This window comes from Cryptomeria japonica, chromosome 2, assembly GCF_030272615.1.
Source record: "Cryptomeria japonica chromosome 2, Sugi_1.0, whole genome shotgun sequence".
NCBI lineage: Eukaryota > Viridiplantae > Streptophyta > Pinopsida > Cupressales > Cupressaceae > Cryptomeria > Cryptomeria japonica.
Window position 1 is genome coordinate 652,293,736 of NC_081406.1, and position 10,873 is coordinate 652,304,608.

General features: G+C 36.7%; 1 protein-coding gene across 1 annotated transcript; it reads right to left on the reverse strand.

Moving 5' to 3' along the window:
• Positions 1–3,770: 3,770 nt before the first annotated feature.
• LOC131038400 (late embryogenesis abundant protein D-34) lies at positions 3,771–5,137 on the reverse strand. Its single transcript, XM_057970825.2, has 2 exons — positions 4,307–5,137; positions 3,771–4,184 (listed from the first exon to the last, which is right to left on the reverse strand). The coding sequence occupies exons 1-2, from the start codon at positions 4,925–4,927 to the stop codon at positions 4,008–4,010; spliced, it is 798 nt and encodes a 265-aa protein (XP_057826808.2). The 5' UTR covers positions 4,928–5,137; the 3' UTR covers positions 3,771–4,007.
• Between the last annotated feature and the right edge of the window lie 5,736 nt (positions 5,138–10,873).

The following is a 10,873-nucleotide window of genomic DNA, read 5'->3' on the forward strand; positions in this document are numbered from 1 at the left end:
CTTAGACTATGAAATAAAGTCAGCCATTCTTTCACTTAGACTAACTTAAATTTACTTAGACTATGAGGTAAAACCAACCATTCTTTAGACTATGAGGTAAAGTCAATCATTCCTTACAACCAACATAAGTCAAGATAGGGCGCTGATTGGATGACTTAAATCACACACACTAAGCTTTGACTTCTAGGCTTAAAAGTGTCAAACACTCAGAGTTGACTATCATTCTCTAGACTTAATATGTTGCTTAGTGTTTAATATGTTGCTTAGTGTTTAATATGTTGCTTAGTGTTTAAGGCTGGCTGACGCCGACCCCCTGCATGGAGGGGAGTTCTTTAGGAGGTTTGTATAAACAGTGGGGGGCTACTGTAGAGATGCTGAGGTGATCTTTCCTGTCCACAAACCCGATGATCAGAGTGCATCTTTCTTTAATTATTATTGTTATTCGACCCCCATAGATCCAATCAACTATCTATCTATTTGCAAATTGTGAGTGCGATATACTCTACTCTATCTGTGAGTAGGCCGAGAGCTCGATAGGGTTTACTTTAGTGGCGAATATTCGCCAATGAGGAATATTTCACATCGACGACCTGGAAAATGGCGAATATATTATACCGATCGGGGGTGGCCATTTTGCCCGGTCTTTATAAATATTCGTCAAATGCACGGCCCAATCGCCCATTGTTTTATGTAATTAATTGTATCTCTATCAAGATTTCGCCAATAGAATCTACGTTTTCCACATGATAAATTCAATATTTTCGCCTACACTTTTCGAGATTGTCTTAATAGACGACCATAATTCACCAATAGCCATATAAAGATTTATTGGCCAGGAGGACCCAATTGTTGGGGTTTCAAGCAGATCCGAAGCAAATATGAACTAACAATTATATGCAAATTTAAATAAAAAAGATAAAGAAATAAAATAGGACACAGATAACACAGAGATTTAACGTGGTTCACCCAGAATGGGTTACGTCCACCATACACAGTCGTCCAATCTTTCTTATTATCCAACAAAAATAGTACATCAACCTTACAATGCCTTAAGCATCCCAGCCACTTATAACATGCATTTTTAGGGCAAAAACAAAGTCGGCCTTTTTAGGGTTTTTATTACAATGTCGGTTTTTATCAAAAAAATACCCAAATTTTTTTTTCTCGGGGGCTGCCACCCTTGAACCCCTACCCGGGGCCCGGCTCGGTCCCGGACCTCGACAAGGATATGTGCTGAGTGTACAGTACTTTGCTGATCAGTCGCCACATTTCAACACCAATTCACTGTCTCAATTCACCCCATTTTTTGCCAACTCTATTATAATTGCCAATTAATTGGACGATCCATAATCGCCTCAAAAATTACATAAGACGTGTTATAGTTAAGCTTGACTCACCAAATATTTGTATACCATATAAAATACTTGCCAAATTCGGATTGGTATAAATACAGTCAAAGATCAGATTTATTTCTACACAATTTGGTCAGTTCTGAGCTCTCAATTCAGATCACTAGCAAAGTTTCAGACTAGGAACAATCATTGCTGTTGATTGCATTGGTGACTGCTAGTGACCTAAAGGTAAGTGATCATATTTTTGAAGTGTTATAATATTTTTCTAAATTCATCTCTATCTGTTTGCACTGTTGACCTATACAGCCTAATGACCTAAACCAGAGGCATAATTTCAACTACCGTTAGCTCCAACAATTTATCTACCAAAGGCGAATTGAAGAAGAAAGAAGCGAAGATCGTCTATAAATAGCTCTTGATACTAGCAATTCCTTCACCAACCGTATTAATTCCTTTGTCCTTTAAATTTTTATAAATCTTTCATATCTCTCAGTAAATCTTTCTCATAAATGCACGAGTGTGCGAAATTGGAAACAACCATAAACCACTACCAATTACCAGATTGGAAGTCGTGTGTGCTGAGTGGATCGTAGTTAGAGAATGTCAGTGACAAGACATTAATAAATGTCAATACTCAATTAGGATAAGATTTGATACGTGTCTATTGTCTCCAATTCCATTCCGGGGACTTTCTGGAGAACTATGTTCTTTTCAGAAATTTGGGCCGAAATAAGACTTCAGCCATTGATCTATGATCATCAAATAGTTTTAAATCATTGATGGATTTTAGGTACGTGTGACGTGTCGATGAGGTCATGCTTATCGATACATCATGCAAAGTCCGGACTCGACGCGATGTTGCATTAATTAGATAACGAAAATGACTATTAATAGATAACGAAAATGGTAATGAATTTTATGAAATCGCCAATAAAATATTTATTTTTCCATAAATAACGAAATATTAGCCAATTAAATTAAATAATTTTCAAATGGTAGATAAAAATTGACAATACACTTAAATAATTTTTCCTTCGGAGTATAACTTTTTGCCCATACACTTATATATTTTTTCCTTTAAATGAAAAACATTCACCTCCTACATTATATATATTTCCCCACACAATAATGAATTATTTGTCAGGATTTTATGGAATTTTCATACCCTAAAAAAAAATCGCCAATACAAATTTTTTTTTTTTCCAAACTTGAAAAAAATTTCTCCATCCATATGAAAATTTTCCCCCAAAAATAATGTCTGATTCGCTAGGATTTTAGACTTTTGCTTGGGGGATGGTTTCTTAAAGTTATCCCTCGAGCTCGATCGAGGGTCTGTATAGAGATATGGCGCAAAAATGCCATAAACAACCCTTGTTCACTCCATAAATGGGATATGGGTCCCGCATTCACTACCACCCCTACTATTCTAATGGGCCTCTTTGCTATTCGCTCACTGGTCGACTTCGAACTATATAGGAAGGGACGGTTGTGATCAGAATGGCTTAAATCACGCACACTAAGGACACACTAAGGTTACACTTTTAAGCTTAAAAGAGTTAAACATTCAGAGTTGACTAACATTTTTTAGGCTTAATATATTGCTTAAGATGTGTGGTCACAATAAAAATACACTTCTAAACTTAAAAGTGATAAACATTGAGAATTGACTAACATTCTCTATGTTTAATATTCAAACTATATAGGAAGGGGCAGTTGTGACCATAATGGCTTAAGTCACGCACACTAAGGTTACACTTTTAAGCTTAAAAGTGTTAACACTCAAAGTTGACTCACATTTTTTAGGCTTAATATATTGCTTAAGATGTGTGGTCACAATAAAAATACATTTCTAGACTTAAAAGTGTTAAACATTGAGAATTGACTAACATTCTCTATGTTTAATATTGCTTAATGTGTGATTTAAGATGTGTGATTTAAGACTGACAGTTGTGATTTAATATGTTCCTACCTTGTGAGCGGGTCGTACACAATGGAGACTTTACAGAGATTCTTGCATCTTCAGTAGTGGTATCTCATTGATGGGTAAGATAGCAGTTAGGAAACATAATTTTTTGAGTGCATTTTGGTGATAAGAAAATGAAAAGCAAGGCATTCATGGCATGCATGCAATCGCATTATGAATTTGGATTGTACTTAATAAAGCCCACCAATCATCCGATTCAACCTATAAGCTCATGTGAGAATGTATCTCTGTACACTGCTTACCTACATTCAGTGATTGTTCTTTATTATATTGTCCAGTCTGGTTTCTGGTTTGTCAAAGGGCCCTAGATATAACACCATAGACCATCGAAATAATTTTTAAAATTACCATTTTATGAATCCAAATATTTTCTTGTTTTCTTCTTCATAACCATCTTTGAATTCCTTATTCAAACATATTTACCAAATGCTTTCAAGTTTCTCAATGAAAATCAATGTCTACCTCGTAATTCCTCTTTTACAAGTAGCCATAGATGATCTTCTACAAAAAGTCCGATTCCCAGCTTCAAAATGGCGATTAATACAAAAGCTTACACTATACATAATTTCTCCACATCCCATCACACAAACTTCACATCTACATTCACAACTACAAGCCACTCACATTGTGCAAGACCAATATACTAAGGCAAAACATAAACAAAAAATGGGCTAGTGATCAACAGTGAGGTCCCCTGGTTCATTGATCAGGGCGGCAGCTTCCATGGTATCTCCCACGCCCCCAGGAAACACTTGTCCGCTCACTCTCCGCCTTGCCTCTCTCTCCTTTATCCTATGCGCGTCCTCCATCATCACAGCCTTATCAGCAGGAAGATCCAGAGTCGCAGTCTGCATTAAAAACACACACTTTTATGATCAAAATGCGAGCTTTAATCAAAAGAGTCTTTCGGAATGGATTTAATATGTTGCTTAAGATGGTAAAGAAAGAAAGCGGCGTTAGAGAAATTTACAGAAAGAACATCGGCCAGAGTGGTACGCTCCTCGTAAGGCAGGCCCGGATTCATATCTGCAGCAGACTGAGCTGCTGAGGCAATGCCGCCGGGCACTTCCACAGGGATTCCGGTAGCTCGTCGGTCCGCTGATTGGATTGCGGCGGCGTCGCTTTGCTCCACTGGCTTATCCCCCGACCTCAGTGCTGCCGCCTCCAACGCCTCGCCAATTGTGACATTGGCGGCGGCTGCAGTTGCATGGGGGGCAGGCGCCGTTTGAATGTCGCACGAAACGGGCTGCCCACTGACGTACTCTACTCTCACCTTTCTGCCCGGGACGACAGTTTCCGTCACCGCCATCCCCTGCACCGCCGCAAGGCTGGTGTCGTCGCCCTTGTCCACCACACCTGCCATCTCGTTCACGTGAGCCGCCTCTTGCATGCGTGCCGCCACACCGACTTTCTGCATTTGGCCCAGCGCCCTCGTCTCTGCGCTGTGCATCAGGGCTGCGTCGCCTGGACTTATGGCCTGCCTTGCTAAATCTCCTCTCACTTTGAAGACTTCTCCGTATGTTATGGCTTCTGATTCAGTGTTATGCCCCCTTCTTGCCTGTGCTTGCCCTGTCTCCTCCGCCTCACTCATTTCTATCTTCAAGCTCGTTTTATCTTGGTTTTCTTTCTCACAACTCACAACCTGCTGATTTTTTTTTCAGATATCTATGTCGAATTCAGTCATTCGGTGGAGCTGACGGATTGAGGATTGCTTTATATATGTATTCACCATGGACATGATCATTCAGGGATTGAAATATTGCAACGTGTTGCATGGATAATGTCGGCGCTGGTACGTGGGCTCTGGTTCCATGGACGGTTGTCGAATTGAGATGCAAAGTGAGCACATGTTGACACAACTTATAACGGAGGCCAGAGTGTCGACAGGGCTCTTCTGTGTTTGCTTCTGTGATTGGACCGTACAAGTATAAAAATCGTATTTGGCTTTGAATAAATCCATAGCTGGCATTTGGGCATGATAATTTTTTTAGCAGCATTTTGCTGCACTTAATTCTGGTCCAAATAAAACGATAAGGATTGTAATAGTTGACTGGAATGGGTCATAATCCTAATTGGGTAATTTTTTTTTTTTTTTTGTAGGTCATTATAAAAGTAGTGGTGTTTTTTAAGGGATTAGTTTTATTTCATCTATAATAATAAAATAAAATAAAATTTTAGAATAAATCATATTATAATGGTTTATTAATAGATGGTTTAATGTATAATTATTATATTATTATATTTTTAATAATATTTTAATAAAAATATATTGTTCTGTTGTGGATGCGATTTTATTTTTTAGATAAATAGTGTCATGGTATTATATTATATTTGATAATGTGGATATGATTTTATTTTCTGGACAAATAGGATGAAAGTATATTAATGAAAATAAATTACATCCAATCACAATATTGGGATTTTGAAATAGCCATAAACATCAATAAAGTCAAAAGTAGAAAAATCCAAGGAGGATTCTTAGAATACCACCGAACTTGTAAAGTGTACCAATCTAAGAACCAAACCAAACTCATGTTCTCAAAATGATTCAAAAAAAGAAATTAAGCTCAATCATGATGATTTAGTTGGTGGAGATACTTCAATTTATCCGAAGGCAAATACCCCCAATTAGTGACATTCCAGTTACTATCCAACTTAGAAAGATTATTTGACCATTTAAATTCGCGCACCTTATTTAATTCCCTATGAATATAGACAAAAGATATAAAGTCAAAGCTAGGAGTAAGACTAAGAATCAATTATAAAATATTAAAATGACAAGATTACCTGAGATATGGAATCCTCTCAAGGATTTTGGTGATGCAATGCTCTTATTGGAAGTCCTGCAAGTGACAATGCAATAAAATGACAAAAATAAAATGATAAACATGAATCCATACTTGAATGTAGAATGCTTGTAGTCTGCTACTTGATAATCTAATTTCTCTAGATTTGATTATATTATAATTCTTGCTTGAGAACGTAGAATTCTTAGTCCTTATAAATAATAAAAGATGTTCTTTATATAGGGATCACAAGGCTATTTCAAATGTAGGATGAAAAATAAAGACCAAATGAAAAGATTGAGACTAAAGCATAAATGATGGAGGTCGAAACTTGCAAATATTAAATTATGGGTGCCTTTTGGAGGGACTAGGGAATTGGGCATCCCGGTCCACTCAAAAGAGATCCCTCAAAAGTGGAAACAACATGCCAAGGCCTTAAACATAGGACATAGTCTTGGATTTTAGATTTGACAACAATTAAGTTGCAGGATTAACAATAAAATTATAGGGTCACATAAAGCACAAATGGTCTTAAAAATATCTAGAGGAAACCACACTAAATTAGGTGCCAAATAGAGTGTGAAATTGTTAAGGTATATAATTAAGGACACTCCAATACTAAGCTAGGGTCATTCAGAATCCTTGTTGAATCCAACTACTTGTATCTATCATCTTCCATTAATGGTATCATGCATAAGGCCATTGGCAATTTGGATTAGGCTAATAGAATTCTTGGTTAGGAGCAAGTTGTCATGCGTTATGGCTTATTTGCTAAGAAATTTGAAATTGCTATTGAATAATTTAAACATTTTTTTGAACAAAAAAAGATTTAATAGTTGATTATAATACTCTTAATCATCAATTATATTCAATTGTTCTTCATTCAATGATCAATCGACACAAGGTTTCTTATATATATACTTAGCTAAATAAATTCTTGAGGTAATTTATGTACATCATAAATATCATGTGGAAATCTCAATCTTGCTCAAATATTCATATAAAGTTGTAGGTAGTATAAGATTGCATTTCTCTCAAACTAATTGACTAGGTTATTATAGAATGATTGGAACCCTATCTCTATCTCTTTTAACCTCTAAACTTAAAAATTGTAATAAAAAAAAAAGTTCTAGTAATCAAATAATTAGAGATATTCATTTTAAAGATTTATTGTAAATTCTCACCATCAAAAAATATAAAATATATAGATATTTACTGCATTCATTTGACAATTATAAAAGATGCTTCTAAAAATTGGTCATCACAGACAAGATAACTTACTATTCAATAAACTTCTCTACTGATGTTAATAAGAGATTATTATATTATAGCCACAATATAATAATTAAATACCCATTATATTAAAATATGAAATGTAAGAAATAAAGCTTGATAATATTCCTAATTATATTTATCCAAAACTTATTAAAAAATTATTGAAAGTAAAAACAAGCAACAACTTTAAACCTTTCATTTAAATGTTACATTAACATCACAAACTTTACATACAAGATTTGTTCATATAAACACTTTTGGACAATACAAAGACATCAAACACCTATGCACCATATAATTATATCAAGATAATTTCATGTGAGATTGATTTATGTGACAAATTTTAGTTTCTCTTTCTTATGTCATTCAGTTTTTATTATAAATATACATACAAACTATTCTTCTTCTTTTCATGCTTTCATTTGTTCTTTTCAGACTTACCCTTGTCTCCTCCCTTGCTCACATTAGTGTTAGCTGCAACATCACCCTTCTTCATTAAACAAATCAACCTATATCGTAGATTATAAAAGGATCATTTCCATTTTTATTTGGATTAAACAAAATGGGTGGGAAAAAAACATATTACATCAAAGAGTTTAACCAACTTGGAATCATGATGAAAAAACATATTTAGGGGGAGTTACTAAAGGAAAAATAAGGTTGTTAGTTGAGCAATTAAAGACGAGACCACATTGAATCTTAAACATGGGACCTATAGGCAGTAGATAGTCAAGGAAGTCTGGGAGCAAGAACTTGCATATTTTTTAATAAGGGTGTGGTAGAGATGGAACGACACTTTATCATGGAATGCACAATTTATGAGGATATCCGTACTCGTACTTAGTATGAAAATAGTTTGAAGTTTGACAACTGTTAGACAACTCAGATTATCAGTGAACAACTGAGAGGGCGAGGGGGTGAATCAATTGTTAATAGATTATAGAACTTTAAGCATTAAAACCTTATTACCAGAATACATAAACCAAAACTGGAATAGAAGATATAACAGTTAAGAAAAAATATAAACCACAGAACATTTACCAACCATCCACAAAAGATAACACCAATATTTGTACGTGGAAAACTCAGTAAAGGGAAAAACCATGGTGGGAAGCCTACCCACAGTCAGTTAATACTTCTACAGTAAGTATGTGATTACATAAAGAGGAGCCTGCACATGCAGGAAGGCCAACAACCTAGAGCGCACTGCTCATCACAAAAGGAGCCTCATCGACTACAAAATAAATGTAGACTACAATCCAGAAAGAAGAGTGAACTGCAAGAATAACATCTCCTATGCCTGAATATAGTTCCGGTTAAGCTCAGTACCGAAGGTCTTAAACCTCTTTCACCAACCCAATTCGATCACCTATGATCGACCAAATTTTTTGCATATGATTACAACCTTATTCACAAACAAATAATCCCATAACCTTAATCCCATGAATATGCCCATGATCTACAAAGAGATCTTACATCATATTTGTACCAACCTAGGACCTAAGCAATTAGGTCGGCCACCTAAAAGATAATAACATAAATTCATAACATAAACCCACAATCCAATGAATAACCAAGTCGGCCTAAGATCGAAACAACATAATTCAATCAATAGATCTGTAGCGTCCTAAAATTGCGACACTTGCAATTTCGACTGCATTTCGGTCTTCACGATGGCGACGCAACACGCAACCTGAATGGAGACCCCGAAACCTGATTATGACACTGAAAACTGCATTTTTCAAGCACCCTGGCCTGAACCTCCTTGCACCCTGCTGTCCCGGGAGGTGGGACCAGAGCGCCCAGCGCCCTGGTCCTTCAAGACCAGGGCCCAACGCCCTGGTCCCCAGGACCATGGCACCCAGCGCCCTGGTCCCTGGGTCCTATTTTGGGCCCGGTCTCCTAAGGGGTCTCGGGTCTTTTTGTTTGCAATTTGGAAATTAACTTTCCTAGTCGGCCTAAGGTCGGGAAAATCAGTCTATCAGCCCTAATTGACAAGTATATAAACTACATTTTCCTCTCTCATTTGGGAGGATGGAAAGTGGATGATGAAAAAGGCGTGGAAACTATACTCAAGCATTCCTTCAAGCAATTGATCATTTCAAGTCTCCATTCAAGGCTAAGTGTTGCATTCAAGTCAAGGATTCAACCATTGAAGAGGAGATCACATATTACCTATTACAACAACATACAACATCTATACCTTCGCACATAAGGATACAAACATCCTTACAACAAGGTATTAGTACTTGTTTTACAGTCATTTACATTTACAACACTTGCTCATTTCTTGGTTAATTCCAAAACCGGGGTTTGACCTAAAGGCAAACTCCTAATCCCTAACCCCCCAATCGTCTTCGCTTTTCTGTGTGTAGGTTGCAGGTACGTGGCTGAAATTGAAGATCTGGAATCCTTGTGCAGAGACGAACAGATCCCCCTTCGTTTCGCGGATTTTTCGGAGGACCGTGGCGCTCGGGCACCATCGTCCCGACAACTTTTGCTCAAATTTGCAGGACAGCGCCGTATCGACATTTTACTGCTAATTCCAGGTCCGCAGCTTCATCCTATATCCCTATCTCAGTTTATAAGCGAATCTTTGTCACTTTCTATGCATGCTTAGCTTAATTCTTCTATCAACATTCTTTACAAAAGAGGGTAGCCTTGCTTTCTTAACCCTTGAAACTCATTTAGCATCCAATCTTGCATTGCGTGGGATTGGATCTTGTGGGTTTCAACCCCTCTTTTGAATGTAAAGTCTCTCCCCTAAGTGAAAACCATCAACCTTAGTGAATCTCCCTTCTCTCTCCTTGGAGTTGGAAGAGGGGAGAGCAACTAGGGTTCGATCGCGATTTTCCGCTTTACATTTTGGTGAACCCGACGTGAACATCCTTTCTGATTATTCATAGTTAGATCTGAAAATTGGATTCCTTGATTACATTGCCATGTTTGATCTTTTGCAAAATTTTAGAGGTTAATTGCATAAAAACCCTAAATTTTCTTTTTAGTAATTAAGCTTGTGAAATGTCTAAATGTTGATGCTTGTTTCAGATCTGCCCTTCTATTACAAATTATCAATTCATATTTGTGCTTTAATTCTGAAAATTAAGTGGTTAAGTGTCAAAATCCTAATTTTTGAAACCCTCTTGATTCAACCTTTGTCCGACAATTTCACTGATCAAAACATCTCCAAATCAGCTGTAACTTTGGATTCCGCAATAAAATCACAATATCTTTCATCCCTGAAAATTTGGAAAAAAGTTGCGAGGACCGTGTGCACTCCGAGCGCCATCGTCCCCGACATTTTTTCCGAAATTTCGGGAGTGAGATCTTACTGTATTTTCCTGCTAAAATCCAAAATTTTCGCTGATTTTATCAATTTTAACACCTTCAAAATTACAGTCAAAGTTGGTCTTGTGATTGCTTGGATTAAGGCTTCTAAACATTCAAAAATCATCGAAATTGAAATTTTGTGTCAA

Excerpts from the sequence above, each read along its gene's own strand:
- LOC131038400 (XM_057970825.2), bottom strand. The coding sequence starts at position 4,927 with ATGAGTGAGGCGGAGGAGACAGGGCAAGCACAGGCAAGAAGGGGGCAT. Across the intron at positions 4,185-4,306 it reads CTCTGGCCGATGTTCTTTCT|ACTGCGACTCTGGATCTTCC; the intron begins GTAAATTTCTCT and ends TTTTTAATGCAG.